Below are 25,788 nucleotides of genomic sequence, written 5' to 3' on the forward strand. Positions count from 1 at the left end.
AAACAAAACAAAGTTCCACTTTCCCAGATATATATCAAGAACTATTTAATTCTTCAAAATACAGAGTTCCTTTCCAAAATTAAGAAAGCCTGAGGCACAGACATTTAGAGTACAGTCCTAGGGTAATGACTGACTTAAACTAAATTAGACTCATACACTAATTCCAATTTTTCTCTCCCTTTTAGACCTGAACAGATAAAATAATAGTAAGGCACTTATATATGAAATAAACCCCCAAAACTTTGTAAATGAATAAAATACTATCTAAAATACCAGAGAAGATAAGATAAACAGGAGAGATAATAGGTAGAAACTGCTGACATTCCTCATGAGTTACAGCTGATAAAGATTCCAGGCTGCTGAGGCTGCTTTACAGTAATTCTTATCACTCTCATAATCTAGAAAGTGCCATCTTGGACCCATCCCAGTAAAACCTTTCTATCATATCACACGGTTGCATTTTTTTATTTCATTTCTATTTTTGCAATAGAAATCTGTTGATACATAAACAAAAATCTTCATTTGTGGTGACTGTTCTGATTGTATTGGCATTGGTTCTAGTAACAGTATTGCAAGATGCTGCTAACTCATTTTTTCAATCTACTTTTGTTTTCCAGATTTAATTGTAGTTGTTGCTTCCATGATCGTTCTTTGTGTGGGCTCTAAAGGTCAAGTCTTTGCAACCTCAGCTATCAGGTAATCATATGCAATAAAAGAAAATATTGCTGCCTGAGTAAGGTTGGGGGTTTTTGTTTGTTTTACCTCCTGTTTCAATTCTTGCAAGAGAAAACAAGTCACTGCTCAGAGTCGTGTAACAGAGCAGATCAATAATGTGTTGGTGTGAAATAGCTATCCCATTAAGTGTAAGGGAAATAAAATTTTGTATGTTGTCTGGTCGTAGTGCATTTATGTCTGGTGGGGATAAAGGTGCACGTACCCCTGCTCCCTTTCCCCAGCTAGGTGGGCTCTACCCAAAACCTGGTTTAGTTTCTTGGCTCAGTTTTATAGCAATGCTTTCATGCTTCATGTCTCCGACGTCTTCAAGCTGCTTCTTCATAAAATGCCTGGGGTTACTGGTTGTGAATTCCTGATGGACTGAATCCACCTTGTGCTTGGGAAGGTCACACCACTTGGTTTTCTGGAATGCGAGGTACATGGCATTGTGCTGAGCTCTGAGCACTAGCTGCAGTGATGCTCTAGGGCTGCAATGACTGTCATAAAAATAATACTTTTTAAAATATTATTAGACTGTCTAGTTTAAATTGCCTATGAAGTGCCTCAAAGGTGAGGAAATCAGATAGTTATGTTCTGTATGTTGTTTCCCATTCTGGTGAGCAAGTCAAATATGAGTTGATGAATGATTTCTAGAGCATTCACGGTTTGTGTCCAAAATCCCTGAATCCTTGAATTATCCTTACTAGCCATGTGTACAGAGGTCTGTCCTTCTCTTGTGCAATCTTCCCATGGTGTCTTCATAACAAACAAGACGAGAGATGGGTGAATGGAGTGAAAAGAGACAGGCTGCTAAGCCCAACAATCCTTTGGAGGAGACAGACTTCCTCTTTCTGCCTGTATGTCTTCTCTTGTATCTTTAGTCTCTTCATTTTAAAATTGTGTTTCAGGGGCATCCGTTTTCTGCAGATATTACGAATGTTGCATGTTGACCGTCAGGGTGGTACATGGAGGCTGCTGGGATCAGTTGTGTTCATACACAGACAAGTAAGTTTGAGTACTCTGGGGAATGGCATAATAACTGATGTAAAAATCCTTTTCAGAACAGCGTGTATGCAGCCACGCTCATGATGTCAAATACATTTAGTGCAGAGGCAGGTAGGCATTTATTTTAACCAAGTATGGTTGTTCTGCCTTGCTCAATGGACAAAAAGTTCGTAAAAGTCTAATAATATTCACCTCTAATTTGGCAAACTTTTGACGTGTAGTTGGACGTAACTACAGAAAATGAGACTTTTGAAAAGCAGTCTGAATATTTCTACAAATATGTATCTAAGTTCCAAAGTTGTTTTGAATGTGGCACTGTCTGAAAAAATGACTCAACTGCTTTTTGGTGACCAAAAGGTTAATGAGTCACGCTTGCAAGTGAGGAGGTTGCTCTGGCTCTCTGTTAGAAATGTGCGTGCTGGAGCAATCCTTTCACCTTTGAGCTCAGTGGATTTTTGTTAATTTGCACAACTAGCAGGTGTCACTGTTTATTAATTGCTGAAATTACATTCTTCTGTTTCAATTATCTTTTAAAAAAACATTAGTGATAGGTAATTTAAGTGTCTCAATAATATCATAATGCTGTTATTTTGATTCTTTTTGCAGGAACTGATAACTACACTCTACATTGGATTTCTGGGCCTGATTTTTTCCTCGTATTTTGTGTACCTGGCTGAAAAAGATGCTGTAAATGATTCTGGAGAAACAGAGTTTGGCAGCTATGCAGATGCCCTGTGGTGGGGAGTAGTAAGTATAGATATTTCACATGTACTAAAAGTAGTTAACACCTTCAAATGAGGAGTAAAATTCAAGCAAGCATGGAGTGAGAACAGCAGTTTGAAATGGCCTCTTACTGCTTCAGTACACTTTCTGGTTTTGTAATTCTATGGAACTAAGAAAATACTATAGATGATCAGTAGTTTTACATGGTGGTTATAGTCTTTTGTAATCCGAAGTGTACACAAGGTGCAGAAACATCTATTCTTATTTCTTTATCCTGTCTTCCCTTCTGTTGTAGTGATTACTTCTTGCTACCGCTACCTTTCTCATGGTAGAGTTTGACCTTCTAAGGTGGTAAGAGTCTTGCTAACTCAGGCCTAGTGGGTTTTTTGGGTTATGTGTGTGTGTGTTTGTGTTTGGTTGTTGTTTTTTTTTAAACAGATATCTGTGGTTTGCAATTCAGCCTGGGACAGTAATTTCCCATTTATTCAGAATGGACTAATTCCAGAGCAAGGACCATGTGAGATACTTAAGAAATCCAGACACAGGACTGATTCAAAGTGATTATATTGCTTTGGAATTCACTTAGTATCCTTATGTGACATTCGCCTGTGCTGTGTAGACATACCGTCTTGCTTAGAGATGTCTCAGGTTTCTCTAAGGTGCTGCCACACTTGTGTAGATGTATCTTTAGTTCTGCTAATAAAGTTCTGCTTTCTTGCTTCTGCTAGTGACAGTTGTCTCCATTTTTGTTTATTGTCTGTACTTACTAGTTTGGCAGGTCTATTCTGGGATTGTATTTTTAATTATTATATTTAATTTTGTTGCTTCTGCTAGCAACAATTCCCTCTTTCTTTTCTTGCATGATATGCAAATACTAGCTTGGCTGCTCTGTTCTGGGGTTTCCCGTTGGTAATTGTTTCCCTTTCCTTTTCCTATTAGAGTTCAAAGAAAGGTACTTTTTGGAAGCTGTTTTTCCTTCTCATTAGCACTCAAGCAATGACTTGTTTTCATCTGCTTTAATTGTATGTAGCTGAATAAAACAAACTGTCATCGTTAAGTGCTACAGATCTTTAGAATCCATAGCATCACTAATGATTCCATGCTTGCATTTTCAAAATGTGCTGACCTAGTCTCTTCTCTTTGTGATTTTAAATTGAAAGGCATTAATTTTTCGTTAAAAATGAGACTGCTAGTAAGTCTTATGTAAAAGTATGCTAGACTAACATCTTTGTTTCACTGATAAAATATTTTTTTTAAAAAATACTTTTTAATAGATCTCTCCATGTGTGTGCTTATGTAGTCATCTCTCTACAAACAGTACCACTTCAGTTTCAGGAGGGCAAGGTCTATTGATGAGCAAATCTATTGCAAGTCTCTTGGTGTTGAAATGCTTATGTAGCCTTTTTTGAGTACAATAGGTTTTGTTTAGGTTGCTACTAAGATCCACTGCCGAATTCTTTCTTCTTGCTGTCTGCCATGGTTAAATACAGCCTCTCTTAGGACCAGAAGACTTAACTGTGTAGCACGAGGAGGTGTCGTTCTGGCAAGTAGCTTTTCCAATGCTTTTGTGTCATCACGGGATTTTTATTTTCCAGTACAGTGGCCAGATGACTCAGTAATTAACAGTGGCAGATGTAGCTGCATTTGAAAACACATGCTGTCATTCATGTTGGCATTAAAAATTGAGTATGTGACAGACCAGATTGCCCTACTGAAAATCCAGTAAAACCTTCCATAGCAGCAATACGCTCTGTCAGGATATTGAAATATTCTCCTTTAATGGAATTATTGCTCAGTTAATAGGCATGCCAGTTATTTTGTCTTTCTAATTACAATAAACTTATTTAATCAATAAGTTTAATCATGATAATATTCTTTTACTAACTCTATTGTGTTGCACCATGCCACTTGAAGCGTGAGACTGCATTGAACAAACCTATAATGTAATGTCTTTGTTCTGCTTTAAATGCAGTTGATATACTTCTGCTAACTGCTAAAAAGATTTAGTGAAGGAAAACCGAAAGGGGTTCAGGTCCATCCATTTCTGGGGTTTTGATACTGTAATATTCTTCATGCTTTCTGCTAGGAAAAAGCCCTGTAACGCTGGGACAATAACGGGTCAGTAAGTATCAGGATGCTTCCTAATGAAGGTCTCCAACTCCTGCAAAAACCTTCTCAAAGCGTTAGGTCTCAAAAGGCTCAGTTATGTTTTGGCCAGAATTTTCAGACTCGCTTAGCCAGCACAGGTTCTGGTCACTGCAAACCTCGGCTGTCCTGAACTGGGCACAGGGAAGAGGAGAGCTCCCAGCTCCTGCCTCAGAACTGTCCTAGATCCCAGACAGGGGATCTGCCCGGCATGCAGCGGATCACGCTTCTCTGAAATTGCACTTACCTGAGGTAGTAGAGAATATGTCTAAAAGAAAAGTACTTGATAATGTTTTCAAGCCCCCTTTCTCACTCTACAACACTGCATTTTTTTTGTTATCTCACATATGCCTAGACTGCAAAACAAGTTCTGTGGGTAGTGGCAATAGAATACGTCACTTTGCATAAAGTAAACCATATAAAAGGTCTGTGTTACCGCTGCTAAACTGCATCTGGAACTGAGTACTTTTATATTACTGTGCTTTGCTGACTATAGACATACCCATAGGGTGCATAACTTTTAATTAAATGTTCTTCATTGTCATTGTTGTTATTTATAAATCTATATTGCATTTCCATTTCCATATTTATAAATTGGACTCCTGAGCTATATTTAAATTTCCTTGAGAACTCTGTCTGGGCTGTAGCTATTCACCATTCCAGTTTGTGGGCTTCTGGAAGAAGCCTAAGGTTACCTTGTGTCATAGAGTAAAGATTTGTCTGGATTGTTGCTGGGTTTGAATGCAGCACATGCTGTATAAGTAATTGTGCCAGTGACTGCATATCTGTATGTCTTTCAAAAGACAAGTTTAGTATTTGCAAGTAAAATATAAGTAACACGATGCATCTTTCAGCTCCCCAGTCCCCGTATCCAAAATGAATCTGCTTACGTTGTCTTTTATGTCCAGACTAACAGCTAACTGTCTTAGTGTAGATTCTGGACAATAATCATAATAATAAAAAAATTTTTAAAAAAGCTTAGAAAAAATAAGCTAAACGTTTTCACCAAATCTGTCCAAGATAACCACCTTCAACTCAGTCTGTGGTTTTTCATGTGGGTGGTTTTTTGTTGTTTGTTTGTGGGTGGGTTTTTTTGTTGTTGTTGGTTTTGTTTTGGTTTGTGGGTCATGTTCCAACACAACCTCCCCACCCTCCCTAAGCACTATATGCAATCATGCCTCAGGCAGACTGAGGAAAGCTCTTCTTTTGATAGCCGCTGAATGATACACAATTTCCAGCCTTCACATCTGAACAAACATCCTTCAGGAAAACCATTACGTGGATTGTGCTAACAGTCTCTTTGATCATGAGCACTGTTTGCCACAAGCAATTATTGAATAAATATAGCCATGCGTGGATGTTACACTGTGCCCCTTCCTTTGAATTGGTTGGAATTGGACGGAGCAATTTTCTGCAAGTACCAGCGTAGTTAAGTGTTTCTTGTTTCTTTAATTCATTGATATATGCTTTTTTTGCCAAGGACTGAATTCAATACAACGTTCGTAAGTTTGCTTATTTCTAAGCATACATAAGTCCGTATTCCTATTTAGCAAAGCTTATCAGTGTGTGCTTAATGTAAACTGAAAATCAAAGCTGTGGGAAAGCTTTGCTGAAAAGTTGCAGGAAATACCACTTGAAACTACACATGCATAGAATTTTGCTAAATTAGAACAGATCTGATGTAATTTATAAATAGTTGAGCATAAATATTGAAAAATTGCTGCATAAAAGGGATCTTGTGTTATTAGAACCTTTTTTTCCTCCTTTCTAAATCAAAAAAGCTGCTGGGGACTGTACACTGCCTTCAGTGTTAGAAGGTGACACTTCATTTTTATTCTTTTTGTGGTTTACGAGTCAAGAATACCAACTATAGGCCTGTTATCCTTTTACTTTTATTTTTCTAGTTTTTGGGATTAAGTCATTGGATTTGGGGGGGAGGTGTTGGTTATTTTAAGAATTTTTGGAGCAATGGTTGGAAGATGTAAGGGTTAGCATTTTTAAATGTTTTCTGCATGCAGTCTCTGCATCTTGAAATTGCCTTCTCATCTCTGAGCTTAACTTCGTGAGCAGTTCCAACTACGCTTTGTTCTCATTTAAGAAAGATCGTGGAATAGATCTGGATTTACCTTTTAAAATTCTTACTTACAAAGTACAGATGTAGGTATTCTTACATCCAGGGACACTCCTGTTTTCTTAATTCCCAAATCTTTAAACACCTATCAAAAGATGTCAAGGAGCTAGGGGAAAAAAAAAAAAATATCTGGAAGAACCCAGAAATTTTCAACAGTTGCTTTCCATTTGATGAAAAAAAAGAAAGTATTTCAAAATATAGATAATTTTCTATGTCAGGGTCTAGAAAATATAATTATTAAGGAGTTTAGCTTTCATTTAAATGCCAATAATTAGCACAAATTGTGCTTCTCTTGAAATGGGTCTGTAAGAGACTGAAATTAATTTCGCTCTGATTTTCCTCTGTCACATGGCTAGGATTATGCTCCTAAGATGTTTTAAAATTTCTCTCCTAAGATTAGGTCTGGTACCATCAAAAGCATGAGGTTCTAGAATAACATCCCAACAGGACCAGTGAGGGAAAAGCCAGTTCACTTTCAGATGGGGTGGCATTTTCAAGAGCTAGGAAATGAGGGGACATAAAGTGGCTGACTTGACCTAGCCAGAGACCAGGAAGAGCAGCAGAAAATCCCTTCAGCCCCTGTATCCTCGCTGACCGGGTTAAAGCTGCTGTAGCCCCTTTTTCATTGCACAGAACAGACTTTGCAAATTTAGGTGAGCTCAACACTCTGACTTAATTTCATTAGTTGGTTGGTTGTTTTTTTAAAGACACTTCTGGTTTTATCTGTGAGATCTCACAAGTGGAGAAGTCTAGTTTGAGCTACCATTTGATTAGGAGGTTTAAAGTGGCCAGTAATTTGGTCAGACCTGATTGATGGCTAAAATGACACCTTAAGGAGGTATCAAATGAAGATCCAAGAGTGATGGGCTAAGCAGCACTGAGGATCTGTTGTTTGAGAGATGCCACACTGAAGTTAATATATTGTTTGTTGTGTTTGCAGTTGGATGTGTAGTTCCATTTCATATCCTAAGTTATTAGAAGTGTTTCAGTGTCCTTCGGATGTGGTTGTGTCTCAGTTGAGAACGATGGCGAGAGTCTGCAATAATAACTGTACAAAAATGATTTCAAAATTTTAAGAAGAGCGCAACCATTCCCTTTAAATGTTTGTAATAGTAGTGACCAGGAAATCCTTTCTTCAGCTTTGGATTACAATTTTAATTCTAATGTCCAAAAATGTTCATTCCTGTAGAACAGAGTCTCATAACTTGTTCATTTGAAAGATGTAATTTAAATCTTCTGAGTGCTGCAGTGTACATAGAGGTGATTGGAAGCAGAAAGTGGAATTTCTGTTGTGTGACTTGGTTCTTATTGCTAACATCCTTATATGCACAAGGAAGAGAAATACTGTCATTTGGAAAAGAATTCAAAATATCAAAATATCGCTCGGGGCGGGGGGTGGGTGGTTAGCTTTACACAGATTGCATACTTGACAGTCACAAAAACCTTGAGTGTCTAATCTGTTTGCGCTTGTGTTATATGGATTTCAGCAACTTGGAAAGATTCTACTTTATATTCAACTTCATGAATGCAGTTGACTGAGTAAGATGTCAAGCAGTGGAAGGGCTTCTAATGAGCTCGTTAAACTTAAGCATACAGGAGAGTATTCAGATCATTCTGCAATTTACTATACTTCAATTTCAAAGAAGTTAGGAGACCAGTTATGTATCTGGTGTATCGCTGGGTGTTCCTGTATTACCAGGATGGGTATTGTGAGTGGGTCAGAAAATTTGGAGCAGTATTTGGTATGCAAAACAATACCTAGCGCAATTGAATTTGAAGTCACAGTGCTGCAAATTTAGAAACACAGTAGTTAAGGTATTTTCTATAAGGTGAATTTCCCTTATTTGCTTTAATGCTTGGCTTTTTAAATCTTTTAGCTTGTGTTTGCTCCCTCTGTCCTGTGATGTCTGCCTTTTTAATTCCCCTGAATCATGCATTCTTGTATTTTGTAGCTGTTTGTAACTATGGAAATTTTTGCAAGACACACAGCAGATTTCCTCAACAGAGCATTGTTACTCACCTGATTAGTTTGCTGTGAGTCTGCTAACTCACTTTAGACTGATAGCCTTGAATAAAATCCCTTCCCCGTTCACTTCTGACAAACAATTACTATTTCTTCTTGCTGTGTGGATTTTTGCTTCATATTTCCTCCCTCAGACTATTGATGCATGTTTAATAGGAACAAGATTAGTCTTAATACCAAAGGCTGTGGTGATGCACATCAGATCAAAGTCTTGAAATAATGAATGGATGAATATTATTTTGTTCCTAATTAAAACAATTAGTTTTACATGCTGCTTTTCAATGAAAATTTAATGTGTGAGCTCTTGTATCAATTTAATTTCATTATGCCAACATATTTACTACACTAGAGTAGAAGTTGAGTCAGTATTTCCATTATAAGATCCTATTTTACAACTGTAAAATTAGTATTGTACTCTTTAGGGGGTTATAATCTGGCTGTAAAAATTCATTTAGGGCAGAAACTTGGCATGTAAGTTTTCAACAGCATACATCTTGGGGGAAAAAAGAAAATGTAATTTTGGAATACAGTGCATGTGTAGATGGATAAGACTTATGAAGGCAGAGAAAAATGCTAACTTAAACACACACTTTGATTTGCAACCCAATTTCCAAAATGTTTTTTCAAAAAAAATACTAAACCGACAACACAGAAAATACTGTTCTTGTGTCACTAATGCTTCAGAGAGACCAGTTCAGAAGAGGTGGGGGGGTGGTGGTGGTGGTGGAGAGGGCAGACAAATACTTCTTAGTTGTATATGATTTGTTCTTCAGTTATACTTCAGTCAGCTAAAAAGCACCTATTTCTTTTTACATTTCTAGTTAACGTCATGTTGAAACATATACATTAAGATTGTAACACAGAACAGTTGATAGAACTTTTCAGTGACGAGGATTTGTAAATCTTTTCAAAAACTGAGGCATAAACTACTGTCTTCTCTCATAATCTTTTATGTAAGAGGGTATTGGAGGCCATCACTTTTCCCATAGTTACGTTTCCTTTTTTATACCACATTTTTGAGCAGGAAATTGGAATTGGAATTTAGAATTTTATTTTGTTTTTAAACTGACCCTCTTATGTAGGCCAGGAGATAATGTCACTCCTTCGGTTTCTCATCAGGCTCTGAATTAAGGTGGTATTTCAACAGAATTTCCGGATTCAGGCAAAGCTATCACTAATTCTTAAAATACTTTTTAAGTATTCATACTTAAATTACTACTTCATAGGATATGAAACAGGTTTGGAAATAAGCCACGTTTTGAAAACTTGTATTAAAAATTAAATGCTAGCACTTGAATGTTTGAGTGCCAGCAGCTTGCAATAACCTTTTAACATCGCCACCTCAAGCCGCTGGAGCCGTCCCTTTGGCACGTTTGACAGACACGCAGATGATGCTGAGGGGGCAGTGCCTGGATGGCTTGCTGCTGGTCTTTCTGAGGTGCAGCTCAGGTCAGAACTTCATCCACAGGATTTCCCCGTGCTCTCATCTTCTAGTAGGAAAGGACTAAATCAAAACAGCTGACAGCCACGCTTGTCATGACTTCAGGAGCTTTTATTTCCCCAGACCCAGGTTCTCGACACCTTCACCCCCTTACAAACATCTTGTGTCTGTAAATCTGCCCTTCCCTCCTCCCCCGGGGGTGCTGCCCACGGCGGTGTGCCCGCCAGCAGCCAGGTGAGCTAGGAGCAGCGGTGGGACAGGCGGGGATGGCCGGTAGATATCGCTGTCTGGGGCTCACGACCCCTGTGTCCTGGGCAGCTGCAGCTTGTACTGACCGAAGAGTCGGAACAGCCAGCAGGTGAGGTGCACTTCAGCTGCCTGAGAGCTTCATGTAGTTTCACATGCTCTGATTTGATTAGCCTTCTTCAAAGTCACAGATTAAAATCTCTCTCATTTCCAAATTCAGAAATAGCTTGTGACATAGGTTAATTTAAATTGCTTTCAGATGCCAAGTGTATCCTTCTCCTTCAAACAAATCCATTCTTTCCTTGAGCTCATGCAAATAATGACTTATTAAGTCTTGCTATGCTACATCACTGTGGTGGCAATCCTTACTTCAGTGTTTTGAAACCCAGACTCGACAGATGTTTCCTGCATGATCTGTTCTTACTCCTGATCCATTATATGAATTACTGAATCATTAGACATGTTTTCAGGATCTTTACTGCATGGAAATTTTCCAGCTTTTCTCACTATTTATATGAATGTTGTTCTCCAGAATACTTCACATCTGACCCCAGTCGTAGTCCATGGTTACAGGATGTATACGCTTTCTCTATGCAACAGCCCTGTAATACTCTGAGCAAACATCTCCTGCCCATAAAGAAAATCAGGAATTCCGCGCTGTTGGCAGCTTCCCCCTAAGGAAAGTGTATGATGTGAGCAGGCACCCATATTCTAGTGACTTCATATGGTGTAGAGTTGCCTCAGCCTTGAAGACTTTAATGGGTTTACTTTACAAGATTTTAAACATCTTTTATTGTAATTCACTTTCCTGTACCTTTTTTCCATCTATTATAAGTGGGGAAGCAAACCTGGAGAGGAGAGTTACCTTCATTAACGTCATACGTGCTGTCATTAGGAGAGTTAGGAATGCAACCACTGTTCCTTTAAAGTAAATGTAAAAGGGAGAGAGGGCAACAACCCACAACCTTCACGTCAAAACTTGCTGTAATGCTCTATGTGTTTCTCTTTACAGGTGACTGTTACAACTATCGGCTACGGGGACAAAGTGCCTCAGACCTGGATAGGAAAGACCATTGCATCTTGTTTTTCAGTATTCGCAATTTCATTTTTTGCACTACCTGCGGTAGGTTATCTCGTGCTTTTGCTGGCAGTTTGGTTTTGCCTCATTATTTGTCAGAGGAAAACTCTGTTGTTGATTCTTTGATGTTTCATTTAACCTGATGTTATGGAAGATTTGTATTAAACTCTTACATTGTAATTGAAATATATGTGGCTTGTAGAAGGGAAAAAAGCCTCTATAAGCAGCTAAAAAAAGTAAATACACACTGTTTATTGTACGCAGTGCTAGCTTTGGTATGTGGTTGGGAAAGAGATGTTTAATTCAAAATACCTTTTCTGCCCATCTCAGAAGCGTAAAGGAAACTATTTCTCATGCTAATTACTTCTGGACTCAGTGACTTACTGTTGTTTTGGCTTTTTAAGGCATCACTCACAGTTTACTCAACTGATTAGGTCCAGGGTGAAGTGCAGAGTTCTCATACACATCCTTCTTCTAGCAAAGCTACTGAAGAGGTGTCGCTGGCAGAGAGGCAACATGGAGCAGCCAGGCGCACTGATGCAGCTCTTTGCCGAATTAGCATCTGTCCGTGGCCAAAGTCCTGTTTTCAAAAGTGACCTAGGGCTGAGCTTTTAAAGCTGTTATGGCACTTAGTTTGCACTGAAAACAGGTTCCCAAGTACTTTCTAACAAGAAACAAGGCACTCGAGTACCACGGGCGAAATAAAAATCAGCAAAACCTGGACTGTGGTTTGAAAACCCAACATGTTCAGTGCCAAGGGTAGCTAAGGGTATTTTTTTCACAAATTTAGCAATACTCCTGAATTGTGCTGTTGAAATATTTGTGGCAGCTGAAGTGTGCTGTTAAAATGTTTATTTTTTCAGGGAGTTTTTCATTTCAGTGACACGAACAGTTGTGTTGGCAGATGTTTGTGTAGTTGTGGCAGGGAAGTGGTGGGGATGTGTACAGGATGGATAGGAAGAGTACTTTTATGCCAGTACAGTCATGAAAATTCTTCACAACATGAAATACTAACTATTAAAACTCCAGTGGCTTTTAAAAATTAGTTGCTTACTGTAAAGGTATATGCAAGCTTTTGCAGAAGAAGGTAATCAAATGTAGACTTTTAGACTCTCCAGCATCAGTTTGCCTTTAAAAGCATATTCTTCCCCCCTCCTCATTCCAATTTCTTTCACATTCATTTCTTGTTTAGAAGAGAGATGTGGTAAATGAAATGATCTGTAAGAAAAATGCCAAAAGCTACTATTTTGACTGCAGGATTGTTTAGCTTTTTGCTCGGACTTGAATGCCAGCAAAGATGTTTTATAAATAATTGCATAGCAGCCCCACCTTCACAGCAATGCTTTATGTTTACCTGTCAGATTTTCCCGGTTGGTTGTAGAAATAAAACAACTACAGACACCCCTTTATCTGTGTGATTTTGTTACTGAATTAAGTTGTTCTTGTAAGTTGACCCGAAGGCGAAATGTAGGTTTTGAAGCTCTGGCAGTAAATATTTGATAGGTAGTAAGGATGGTGTGCTGCCTCGTTACCATCTTAAATAAGAGGAGCTGGCTGAGATCACGATCAAAAGTAATTGTTGTGGCTAAACACAACTGGTATGGGTTCTGCATCTAGCAACAAGCCTTCATTTCCCAAATAAGTGATGTTTGAGCATCATTAACTGTTTGATCTTTGCTAAATGAACATAATAGGAAAGGCCTTTCCTGTTCCTTTCAAAACACTTGATGATTAATACAGTTCTTAGAGGTTGAGCCAAGATCCCTGGCTGCCCTGACACCCTGACTACTGCCTGTCGGAAATGAATTATGCTTTTGTTGAGTAGGTGTTGTCATGTAAGCTGATCTATAGAAGATCTCATTTTTATCTGTGTTAACCAATACCTCTGTTAAATATGTCTATAGCTATGCAAATGACTCCGTAAATGACTCGCTCTACATTTACATTTTGGACTTACAGTTATACTGTGTTTGGAGGCTATTCCAGGTTGTATGTCACCCAGTGCCATTGCTTCATGTCCCTTGTCCTGGGAGTGGATTAGATGGCCTTGTATCGAAGTCAGTGAAGTCCTGACCATTTTGTAACATTCCTTTTCTTTGTCCTCCCCTCCCAGCATGGGTTTACATATGGGAATAGGAATTACCATATTCCAGTTAAAAGTTCTTTCTTGTGACCTGAATCATGGCATGCCAAAGCTTTATTTCTCGTAAATATAAAGTCAAGCACATCAGGTTAATATTTTTCCCTATTCTGTCGTTCCCCTGCACAAGTATTTATGAGGCTTTTAGAGGGTATGAAATATCATTTCTGCTTGCTCTTTAGCATTTGAGTCCAGTAGACTTAAATAGGCTTTGGTTCAGGGCATGATAGCAGTCATAGTTTGTTTCAACAAGTAATACTGAGTCTAAAACCTTAACAGTATTAAGTCATTTCCTCTAAATAATTAGTTGGGGTTTATGATGCTGAATAGAAGTTTATTAATACAACATAATTTGGCAAGCTTACGTGTGGTTTTTTTTACACCCCCTTAAAAAAAAAAAAGTATATCTGCATTTTCTTTCTTCCCGCAGGGAATTCTTGGTTCAGGCTTTGCCCTAAAGGTACAACAGAAACAAAGACAGAAGCATTTCAACCGTCAGATTCCAGCTGCTGCCTCTCTCATACAGGTACTGAGCTGCATTTTGCATACTATCATTTCTTCCCATTTATAGTTTTATTTCAAAACTCTTGGCAGTATTTCCTCGTCTGATTCCCATTAAAAATTGCATAGGAGTTACAGATACAAGTCTTTTAAATGGTCTTGGAAATCCCACCTGTAATGTAAACTAATGAGCAAAAAAGTTCACTCTCAGATCAGTGCAAACTGTTTAATTCAGCTGGTTTAAAAACTGAAGCCTATCCTGTAGTTATTGGACAATTTACCTGGGGAAAATGTTCCAAAATACTATGCTTGCAGGAGTAAAAAACAGAGAGGAGGCTTCATGTGAAAATCTACTTTTAAAGAACACATTGTTGCTTGTAAAGACAAATGTCAGATATGCTTCATTTTCCTTGGGACAGATAAATTCTTACAATTCTCAGATTTAGGTGAAATAAGTCAGAATATTTAATAGGAAATAATAAGAAAATCTTGTCTGAACTTTCCAGCTCCAGGATAGGGGGCTGGGAACCACTGTGATTCTGCAAAATCAGTCTTTGTGTGTAGGATAACATACAGGCAGAAAAATGTTGATCCCCTCTGTTAAAAATGCAGTTGCAGTTCAGTGTCAGTAACATCAATGAGATTTTATCCTTCAATGGAGCCAGCATTTCACCCTGGAGAAGTATTAATGTTGTTTCATTTTAGGCTTTTCCAGCTTTCCCTCCCTCACTCGGTATCTGCATGTAGCTTTAGAAGCACAGGGATCAAATTTAAAAGAAATCTAAACGTACACCTAAGCCGTATCATTTTTGCGTTCTCATATGACTTATTTCTCTAGCTTCATGAGTGAATGTGGATTTCCAGGTCAGGCTCTTTATGGAAACAGTAGCTAACTGTAAAATTTATGCTTGAAACCAAACAGTCCCAGAGTTAATGTGAAAAAGGTTTAAATTTAGGGCTCTGGTTATAGCCAGAGATTAGCCAAAAATCTTCAGACTTAGTGTGTTTCGTTTGGATTGCATGGTCAGAAAAAGGTAAAGTTTTGTAAAGAATGGATTTTTAGTGTTCCCGCTGATTCTTTTGGGAAATCAGCCCCAACTTATTGGGAAGCCTGAGACTGCATGTCTGGAACGTTGCACTTGGGTCCATCTGAAATGTTAAGGAGGAGTGGAGACTAGACAATGAGTTGCTGGCTCTCTGTTCTTGTAGTAGTAATTATGATTTAGTAATAGTCTTGGACTTCTAAAGGCCCAATTAAGTAAGTGGTCTACAAGTGACTTGCAAAAAGATTATTCTTAAACCAAGAAGTTTATGAAATGAGCAATACTTTTGTCCTGTATACCTTCTTGTTTTCTTCTGGAGTTCAGTTCTTTCTTCCACATCCTATTAACTGTGGTGGGAATTACATGGCGATTGTCTGATCCTTTCCTTTCCAACTGCTAGCTGTTTTCCTCTGTCATTGTGCCGCGGTTTGTTTCTTTCATCTTGTGTTTTCTGGCCTTTCCCACTTTAGATTTGTATGTATATACGTGTCCTTCTCTCATGTAGTGTGAAAGTGAGGATCTGCCTTTTTAATTTGGAGACTAATTATTAATCAGCTGCGATACATTTACACATTTCAGAGAGAATGCATTCGTGTGTTGTCTGCAGTTGGCCTTGTTTCCAAGCCCTGCTTTTCCTCCCTTTTCTCCTAGAGCACAGTACTTCAATGGTTGGTGGTTGGCAGCAGGGAGGATTGGGTTTGAGTCTTGGTTAACTGTTAACGCTGTTCCCTCATGCTCTCAGTCTTGTATCTTTGCATGAATATGGCCCTGCTGACCACATCACGATAGCTTTTCTTCTGATAGTACTCTTGTAAAGCAGGGAAGAATGACTTTTGTTTTCTGAGTAGGAGCCTGAAACACAAGATGCAATAGGCAAAATGATCTCAGTCAGAGAGGGCAACTGGAGCAGAGCAAGAAATTCAACTCCAACCTTTTGAGTCCAGTCTAGAATTCTCTCTTACCATTTGTTTGTTGCTAATGCAAGAAAAACTTGCACCTGAAAAGATTGATCTTCCTTTCCGGTTTGCCCAGTTCAAACTGTGGTTTCTGTTTACTAAATAAGGATTCCAAACCATGCTGAGTTTGTTTCTAGTGGGGAAATTCAGGAATATTATTAAATAGAGAATGACTAATGTGCTACTTGGAAGTTACTTTGTGGTACAGATAGCTACAAATCTGATTGCATTAATTGTTCTGTTGCTTAAAACACTTGTTCTAGACTGCATGGAGATGCTACGCAGCCGAAAACCCAGACTCCTCTACATGGAAAATATACATTCGAAAACCTGCCAGAAATTACCATTTGCTGTCACCCAGTCCAAAACCAAAGAAATCAGTGATGGTACCAGTATCTAACCTTTCTTATTAGAGTAATATAAAATTTCAAAATTAGACTGAATTTGTTTACTCTCTAGAGGCTAATTGTGTTTGTTTTACAGGTTATTACTTGGTTTCAAAGTTTTCATTTCAGTTTTGAGATTTTCAGTATACAAACATTGTAAACTGTAACGTAATTTGTTTCAGTTCACAAGCTTGACTTCTTTAATGAATCTATGGGTTTGGAAAAGAGCAATAATGACTTAACTCAGGCACATCAATCCATAATTTGTTGCTTAGAAAACTATAAGCAAAGGAAAAAAAGAAACTTATTTTTTCCAAAATGGTAACTTTTAATTGTTTTTCTTAAAAAAAGCAACAAAACTGCTGCTTCTCTCAGCTATTGATTTGGTGGCTTTCTAGGCTTCTATGGTGAAGACATCTTGTGCCTACATACAGTAGTAATATTTTCATATCAACTGATGCCATAAGTTAAGAATCTGTTTTAAAAAAACAGCAACAAAACACCTTTGTCAGAATCTTTAGATTCTGTAGTATTTCATCCTCTCTTTTGTAAGAATATTGCACAGTAGCCTCAAGCTGGGAGGAGAGGATGTTGTGCAAACATCTTCCCTGGTATCCCAGGTTCACCTGAGCTCAGTAGCAATATATCCATTTGCTTTTTGCTGAAGGTATGACATTTTGCATCCATAAAATGGTAAAGATACTCTGGAATAGTTTGATTTATATAACTGTCACAGATCTAGCAGATTTTTTTTTACTGCAGCCAAGGGATTTGCTAATGATAATATGCAGAATTCAAGTGATTAGTCAATTTTGGCAGAATGGGGGGCAATCTTACTGACAAATGAAAAGTGTAGCATCATGAAAATGTAATGCTGGCACCAGGCACTCTTCTGACTGGTCATTAGGGACTGCCTTATTATTGAAGACGTTACTGAAGAGACAACTAAATGTGCCTTGGTTTGAGTATTTTAATGTATTTGTGGTTTTAGGTCAAAAAGAAGAAATTTAAGTTAGACAAGGACAATGGACCTTCTTCTCCAGATAGGATGTTAACTGTTCCACACATCACTTATGACCATGTGACGGAGGACAGGAAACCTGATTTCAGTTTTGAAGCATATGAAAATTCTGGTAAGAAATTCCATTATAAAAGGCCAGTAACTGTAATGGCTTTTTATTAGTGATTTACACACATGTCTTTTTTAATATCTCTGGAGGAGAGGACGAGGACAGGACAAGCTCCTGTCATTCTAAACAAGAATACTTTGATTTTTGACTTTGGTTGCTGGCTTGTCTGGATGAGATTCAACCATTCCTTTAATGAGCATGCTCCACTGCAGACAAACTCAGATTATTTGTCATTTCTGCTTGCCACAAGAGCTACTGTCTTTGAGGCTAGTGCATGCACTCCCCAATTCTGCAGCTGACTGACTGAAACTACAGGGATTAGCTGTCAGCTTTTCCATGTGCAATTTTCCCAAGATATGTGTTACTACTGTGCTTGTACCTCAACCTAAAAGGATTGACATGTCTTGGCTGCACTGAACGTAGTCTGCTACGTGACACCATCATGTGCTCCTGCCATCTGCTCAGTGGAGTAGGCTGTAAATCAAATTTTGAAAGCAGAAGTACTTAAGATAAATGTGGATCATCTGTATTAACCGCCACTGTACAAAATGGTACAGTATAAGGAAAAAGAAGAAAGAAAGAACTCTGATAGTCACCTTATAATTAATAGCTTCATTACAGTTGCTTTAGCGGTGATGAACTTCCAAAATAACCGAATTTTCAATGTGGCTTTTTTACAAATGTACTTTTAGTAGACGTTTTTAACGTGTATTGCTCAAAGTTTGGCAGCAAGAATGGCGTTTATTTTTTAAGGTGTTTTATTGATTACAAGTACCTTAAGTACTTATGTTTTTTTCTCCTCAAAAATTTGGCTGACCTGATTAAATGTAATGCCCTTTAAAATAAGATAGCATTGTGGGCTGGCACCAGGCATATTTCAATTAAAGCAGGAAATCTCACCTTCCGTGTATTTTTTGCTGTGCTTCTGTCTTGCCTTGTTCTGTAATATCCACGCTTTTCCACTCTTTCTTGGCCTCTGTTAAGGAATGATTGCAAATTGCATCTGATGGTAGAAATGACACAGCTGTTAAAAGGTGGGCAAGTACTATGGCTAGTCTGTGCCTCAGGCTTTGAGTACAGATAGCTTTCTTCCAAACAATTCAATGAACGAACCGTACAAATGTGTAGATTTGTAAAGTCCCAGCTTTTATCATTAAGTTTCTACGTTGATTAAAGGACAATATGATTTACAGGCAGCTTACTACTGCCCCTTCAAAAATCAGCTCTATAGCTTTCAATAAAAGAATTCTCTCTAATTTCTTCTGACACTTATCTTTTTTCTTTTTTATCTGTGTTCTGCTCTCTCTAAACTGTTACAAGTATACAGGACAAACAGGAATGTTAAAATTGCTTGGTAAGTTGAGGAAAATAATTCTATCTATGGCATGCCAGCTTCTGATAATGTGATGTTTGCAGTGCTTTTCATGTTTGTCTAGTGCCATATAGCTTCTAAGAAATCTTTTGCAGCCAAGGAGATCTAGACAGACAAAAGTGTCCATTCTGACACTTCTAATCACAACTGCACCCACAGTTTCATTACAAAGAGAAAAGTGAGCACTCATCTATGTAAGTAGATGATCTCTGTTTTTTTTCTACTTGAGAAGAATTGCTTGTATATATATATAAATATATAACCATTAGAAAAATATAATCTACTCAAAATAAAGTAAAATTAGTTAAATTATCTGACTATATAGCTGAGAATTGCTTTCTAAACAAATAGATTGGGATGGAAGAAAAATTTCCAGATTTGACCTCCGGTATTGTGCCTTCTGAAGTACATGCATCTGTTCCTATAAAAATGCTCGGTAGATACTTGTGAACAGATGGAGACCCATAAATTAAATTATTTATTTTATCGTTCATCTGGATTCTGTGCTCACTTAAGCAGCCATGTAGTCCTGTGATGTTTCTAATGAGCTTGCTTAGGGACTTTCTTACCAATGGAGTGTTCTCCAAAGGCTCTAGGATTAGAGCTAGGTCTGCTCAGAACGACCTGTGATTTAGTGAGAGGGCTGTAAGCCACCTGTAAGTTGTCTTCTCTGCATCCAGTAAAGACGATAGAGGTTTCTTTTTGGTGATCAAGGGCAAGGATGCTCAGGCTTGGATTAAATTGTCTGAAAATACAAGATTCGGTTTCTCCTCTGAACCCACATAGAACACAGGTGCAATTCAGGTGCTAAAATAGCAAAAAAATTTCCTGAATCTCCTGGACTCCCCTGACGGATCCTTGATTTGCCCATCTCCCTGTTTCTGCTTTTCTCCTGTGTTCCAAATGGTGCATCTCTGTTGAGGTTGAGCGTGGTGGAACAAGCTCAGGAGAGCAGCAGGAGCCATGAAGTCACCTGTTTTACACGATCAAGAAATGCCTTCCTCGTGTGGAAATACCAGCAGGGCTTTGCCAGCCACCATGGGTTCAGTTTCTATTCCCTAGCCAGGCCGCGTGAGCTCTGGGGACTGAGAGGTTACCTGACGCTGCTCTCGCGGTGCCTCAGAGAAACAGGAGAGATTGTATTTGTATTGACTGTGGATAAGAGTACCTACACAGCAAACTGAAGCTGCCAAGTCAAAAGCTCAGAAGCAAGAAGTTAGGAAGTACAAGAATAAAGGATGATCATTCCACTTTAATTTGGGCCTCAGGAAGCCCCTAGTCAAGTATTCATATGCTGCTTTCTCGTATTGGGTACATTTGGGGTCTCTCTTCGGGCTGCCCACTCATATTCAAGTCCTGATGCTCCTGGGTCCCCCAGCTGGCTTCCCTGCCAGTACCCTTTTGCAACCAGAGGTTTCACCTCCTTCTCTCCCCTCCTTTCTGCTGGCATCATCAGTTCAGCAAAGACCCAACAGCCGTGGCTGGTACATGCCTAACACGGACAGAACATTTGCAAAATGAGTTGCTTGTGGATTTTTTTAATTCCAATACCTTTATATTTTTGTGAGTTTTTCTCTTTGCATGAAAGTAAGGCAACACTTCTGAAAAATATCACACTGTCCCAGTGTGTGAGTCCACAGGCATTTCTTAATGAAATAGTTATTAAAAGGATAATGCTATTCAAAGGAACTAAACCTAGCATAAATGTTATGTTTTGCTGAGTCTCTTTCTCATCGTGGACGCCTCTTGCTTGCCTGAAACTTTTCCCCAAGAAACCCAGCTTGAGGCAGGCACTTGGTCGCAATGGTAGAAGTGGGCAGCACCACGTGCTTTTTACGGAACGTGCTGGGCAGCCTGGAAGGGGCGGCAGCGCTCGTCTGACATCGCACCGGGAGCAGCTACACCGGCAGCGCTGAGAGCCGGCCCGAGAGGGGGCTGACCCGGATGAGTTCATTGACTTTGGAAAGGGAAACACCTGAGGAAACCCTAAAGGCAGGAAGGAAGGGGCGGACATATATGTTACTTTCCTCAAAAATGGGACTAGCATGTAGGGAGGAATACCTTGCAGCGGGGGACACTGTCATGAAGAAGGGGTTTGAAGAGGCAGCGATGCTTCCATGTCATGGGTTAATATTCTGCTAACATATAATGCACACTCCAAGAGTTTCATACAAACTCTTTTCCACAGTTTTTATTTTTATTCTGTTTTTAAAGATGTCAGTACCTCATACTATATTTTAGGCATGTCTGCATCTCCTTAGCTGCCTGTCTGGAGCCTTTTTCCATTTTTTTTTTTTTTTTTTCCTTCCCCCCTCTCCTATCTTTATTTTATGTGCATCTTTACTCTGACTCAGATTGTCAACGCTCCTGGCCATCCTTTTCTGCAGACCAGCAGTCTCCCAGCACTCCTTCCTCTCCAGGTAAAGCTCATCATATTTCATTGCTCCATCCCCTTTGTTAATGACCAGATCTTTGCAATGTTCTGTCAGGAGTTGCCTGCTGTGGCACAGAAAATTATAGAGCTGGTTTTTAAAGAAAGCATAGGCATGACAGTAGAATTTGGAGTTTGGAAGTCATTCAGGTTGTAAATCACAAATGTTTAAATAATAATACAAAAAAGACATTTTCTGCAGACCAGAGGTATTTTTCTAAATGCATTAATAAAAAATCAGTTTTTCCATGAAAAATGCTTTAAGTTGTTTTAAATTTTTTGTGTGTGTTTGCAAAAGAGGAAGTGTAAAATATAGCCAAATACTCCTCTACCAGGAAAGCATCTGCATACACATATTATATATACAATTGTTGTGTTGGCAATACAGAAAACCCATCAGTAATTTGTTACTGTGTTTGTGATCCTCAACTCAAAGTTCATAGAATCACAGAACGGTTTGGGTGGGAAGGGACCTTAAAGGTCACCCCGTCCCACCCCCCCGCCATGGGCAGGGACACCTCCCACCTGCCCAGGCTGCTCCCAGCCCCGTCCAGCCTGGCCTTGGATGTTTCCAGAAAGTTCAGAATTTCTGTTTTGAAGCAGGGGTTCTTATACTGCGGGGAGTGTATTTTCTGCTGTTTCAAAGCAGTGCCTGATCAGTGTGATAGCCATGCCTGTTACCGTGCTTGCTGGTGCTACTCATCAAAAATATGGAAAAGAAAGCTTGGGGACCCCTGAGTTATAGTAAATATCCCTTGCTATACCTGTGTTTCTTTTCACTTATTATCGATTGAGAATGACTTTCTAAATTTTCCTTTGATTTTTTTTTTCTCCCCTTTAGCATGCCTGTTTAGAAATCTAGTGCCTTTTTTTTTTTTTTTTTTAATGTACTGTTTTTTTGACACTGCTTTGTGAGAAAGACTCCTCGAAGGTCAAATGGCTATGAATTTATTTTTATAACAAAAAAAATATGCTGTGGCAACGTATGCTCCCTGGTGCTCTGCTTGAGCCTTGTTTCAAGACTTTTTTGTTTTTGTGGCAGAGCCTTGCTCTCGTCTTGGTCCCTTCTCTCTGCTGCAGGCAAGCCGGCAGCATGGCAGCGTTTGGAGCTGATCCTTCTTCAGGCTGGAAGCAGCAACGTAGATTTAAGAATGAGAGCATAAAAAGCAGAGGGCTGCACTGGTCACCAGAACAAACCGATCTTGGTTATGATCTTAGAAAATTTTTCAATAAAAAGGAGGGAGGGAGAGCCTGTGTTTGTCTCCTATTAAGCAGCTCTCCATCGCTGTGCTCTCGGGCAGCAGCTCTCTCAAATGGGCTGAGGGAGGGTCCTGATTTCTTGTTCCTTTTTCATTGTGCCACTCCTTCCCCCTCCCATGAAACTGAGAAGCAGTAGCTGTGAACGGCACAAAACCCACCCTTCTGTCCTCTGTGTTGTATCTCACAAGCACAGTCCAGTGAGTGTTCAGCAAGCACCTGACGTGGGTTTAGGTTCAGCAGTTTTATTGCTTGTCGCCTGGAAAACTGAAAAGGCTGTGAGTCCTTCTCCGCTAGGAACTGGGGAAGTTTCATTTCCATCTTGTAGAAATGAAAACAGCAAAAATTCATTTAGTGAAAGCCAAAAGGTGTCTGTTTTAAAGACATTTTGCTGCATATCTGAATATTGAGTTATTTTGCTTTTTTCACAGCCACTATCTTGGATGATGGCTACAGCAAAGTAATTAAATAACACGATACTAAAACCAAAAATAGGAAGGTAACATTTGCTAAAACTTACTATAGAATTTTAATTTTTAAGTGCTGCAAGTAGCAGCTACTTTTAATAATTTTATTTCCTAGCAGTTGTAAGTGTGTGGATTTTTTGGTTTTGTTTTTAATTGTGGTTTCAGAGGGTCTTCCTCTCCTATTGCAGTTTCTGGAGACCAGACTTTCCCATTATAATTTTGAATGGCCATGTGCCTGATGATGTAATGTTTTCCCTTCTGATTATTTGCAAAAGTTCAAATCCATTTCTGCCATATGAAGATATCTGCTTACTTGAGTAAAATGATTGCATTTAAAACAAAAAAAATGTTTCCTGATATCCCCACTTCTATTCTTATTAAATTCAGCTACATATAAGTTAGCTATTTCTGCTGTATTTCTTTAGCTTTCATGTTGCGTTTTGGCAGGATGTGATTTACAGTTATATTATAAAGTATTTTAGTTAATACAGTAGAGACGTCATAAATTACGACGTTACAATTATTTTATTGAATGATCCAGCCAGGTGCACAGACGAAGATTTCTATGGAGTTGTCACAATATTCCTATGATTTCTACTGAATTTTCCTTATTTTTATTCTCTATAAAATCAATTTACAGTCATGTATAAATACAATAGTAGTTGTATTTATATGCAAATTGTGTGGCTTCTTTAACAAATGTTAGGGACACAATGGGAAAAGCACACAGGGTTCTTAATGTTAGAGTCTGGCAGAATTTACGACTCTCAGTTTAAAAACGAACTCCGTAATACTCTGCCTGATTTCTTGGATGCGTGGAAGTGTTGGTATACAAGTAACTGATACTAAAAACTTTTAATACCTGAAGTTTTGTGAAATGGCCTTCCCACTAAGGGCCCCAACTTGGGTGGACTGAACACCTTGCCACCTGTCCCATGGCAGGGCTTGGAGATGAGGCATCCCAGTGTCCAGGTGTGAGAGGGACTGGGAACCAGTAGACCGGCTCAGACAGTGCGGGACAGGAGCTGACTGCTCACCATGAAAGTGCCTAGGCTCCTTTGTCGGTCTAGGCCTGGCTTCTTGATCTTACTCACAGTAATTACATCGCAGAAACTGCTGTTATAAACTAAAATACTTAAGTAGGGATGATATGAAAAGGAACTGATCTCATCATTGCATACAGCACGCAGGCACTGTTGCTGTACAGCAGTGGTTTGAAGCTGCCTGTGATACAGATACTTTACGTTTTAGTGCATGAGTATGAACAAAACAAAACAAAAAGAAAACAATATTAGTTTTAAGTCTTCAGCAGAAGTTGAAATACTTTGGGCAGAAGAAGAGTTACAGCTTTACTTCTCATAAACTCTGCAGTATATCCAACATTTTGTAGTAACTTCTGTTTTCAATATTCTGTTCAGATGTACGGTATTTCAGGGATCCAAATGAGTGGTAGAACTTTCTTGAAAAAGCCGGCTGCTATTGCTTTAACTGTTATCTGCATGTTTCCTCGCAGTGAAAAAAAGCCCAGCGTTTTTAGAGGTGAGCACAGGACCCTTCATCAGGACCAGCAGCTTTGCCGATGAGCTTGACCTGGAGGGTGAGACTCTGTTGACCCCAATAACTCACATCTCACAGTAAGTCACGGCTCTTGAATTGTGCCTTAGTTGACTTAGACAAGAGAAGCCGATTCAGGTGGGAGGAGCTGAAATACGGGGCTGATAGGGCTATCTCAGATATTCGCATCAAACTCCTTTTACCTTGAAGCTAGTATACACCGTTCTGAGTGTCAGTAAACCTTCACGTTCACCTACAGAAAGTTCACTTAGCTTGTGACACAAGGCTTCGGTTTGTAGCTAATGTCTCTGTGCAGCTGGTGGTTGACAGCCTCAAGGTTTTCACGTGGAGACAATGTGTGGAAATACTTGCCCGTTGAAAATTATGTTGCTCTCTCCAACATTTTCCAGTGGAGTAGCTGTAAAGTGCAAATTTTTAAATACTGCTTATATGAAATACCAGCCTTTCCATTTCAGCAGCACCTTCTCTAACAGTCAAGTGATGATCTGCATTGGAATAAAAGATCTGTTTTGATCTCTATTACTACTCTGTGGTATATAAAAATGATCTGAAATAGACCTGTATTTTTTGTTTTGTTGGGGTTTTTGCTTTTAGAGAAGATTTTCTCACATCTCTTATGCTAAGATGTTGTCTCCGGGTTCTCAGATTATTCTAAAAATCCGAGAATTGCAAAAGGTTTTTATTCTAGTGTCTTTAAAAAAATAAAAAAAATATTCTGTCATTGTTTAATTCAAACTCCTAACAAATGCTTATTATTTACCATAGTAAATGTGTGACAGTATGTCCTCTAGCAGAGGAATGAGACAATTTTTCCCCCTCCTATTCCTAGAAATTTGAGGATTTCTGCAGTGAAACCACAGATGAAAATTCTTGGCATACTTGTATTTCTGAGGTACAAAACATGCAGAAATGCCTGCTGCCAATTTTCAGGGCTTCTTCCTACATGGTATAAATAGCAGAAAGGCAGGAATGTACCTTTTTATAGCCACTTCAGAAGGGCATTTAAAAAAAAAATAGATTTGGG

At 38.8% G+C, this 25,788-nt stretch overlaps 1 protein-coding gene across 2 annotated transcripts in view; it reads left to right on the top strand.

Annotated features, from left to right (window-relative positions):
• KCNQ1 (potassium voltage-gated channel subfamily Q member 1) overlaps window positions 1–25,788 on the top strand; it is a 362,823-nt gene that overhangs the window by 92,400 nt on the left and 244,635 nt on the right. The window contains exons 4-13 of one of the 2 annotated variants that reach the window (XM_056354505.1): window positions 618–696; window positions 1,623–1,719; window positions 2,326–2,466; window positions 11,441–11,551; window positions 14,077–14,172; window positions 16,410–16,532; window positions 17,524–17,665; window positions 18,990–19,016; window positions 21,389–21,454; window positions 24,703–24,823. In XM_056354505.1, coding sequence (XP_056210480.1) covers window positions 618–696; window positions 1,623–1,719; window positions 2,326–2,466; window positions 11,441–11,551; window positions 14,077–14,172; window positions 16,410–16,532; window positions 17,524–17,665; window positions 18,990–19,016; window positions 21,389–21,454; window positions 24,703–24,823 — 1,003 coding nt within the window. The remainder of the gene's footprint in view (window positions 1–617; window positions 697–1,622; window positions 1,720–2,325; window positions 2,467–11,440; window positions 11,552–14,076; window positions 14,173–16,409; window positions 16,533–17,523; window positions 17,666–18,989; window positions 19,017–21,388; window positions 21,455–24,702; window positions 24,824–25,788) is intronic. The other variant, XM_056354506.1, reaches the window with a different exon arrangement.

Source organism: Falco biarmicus, chromosome 10 (genome assembly GCF_023638135.1).
Source record: "Falco biarmicus isolate bFalBia1 chromosome 10, bFalBia1.pri, whole genome shotgun sequence".
In the NCBI taxonomy this organism is placed as follows: Eukaryota; Metazoa; Chordata; class Aves; order Falconiformes; family Falconidae; genus Falco; species Falco biarmicus.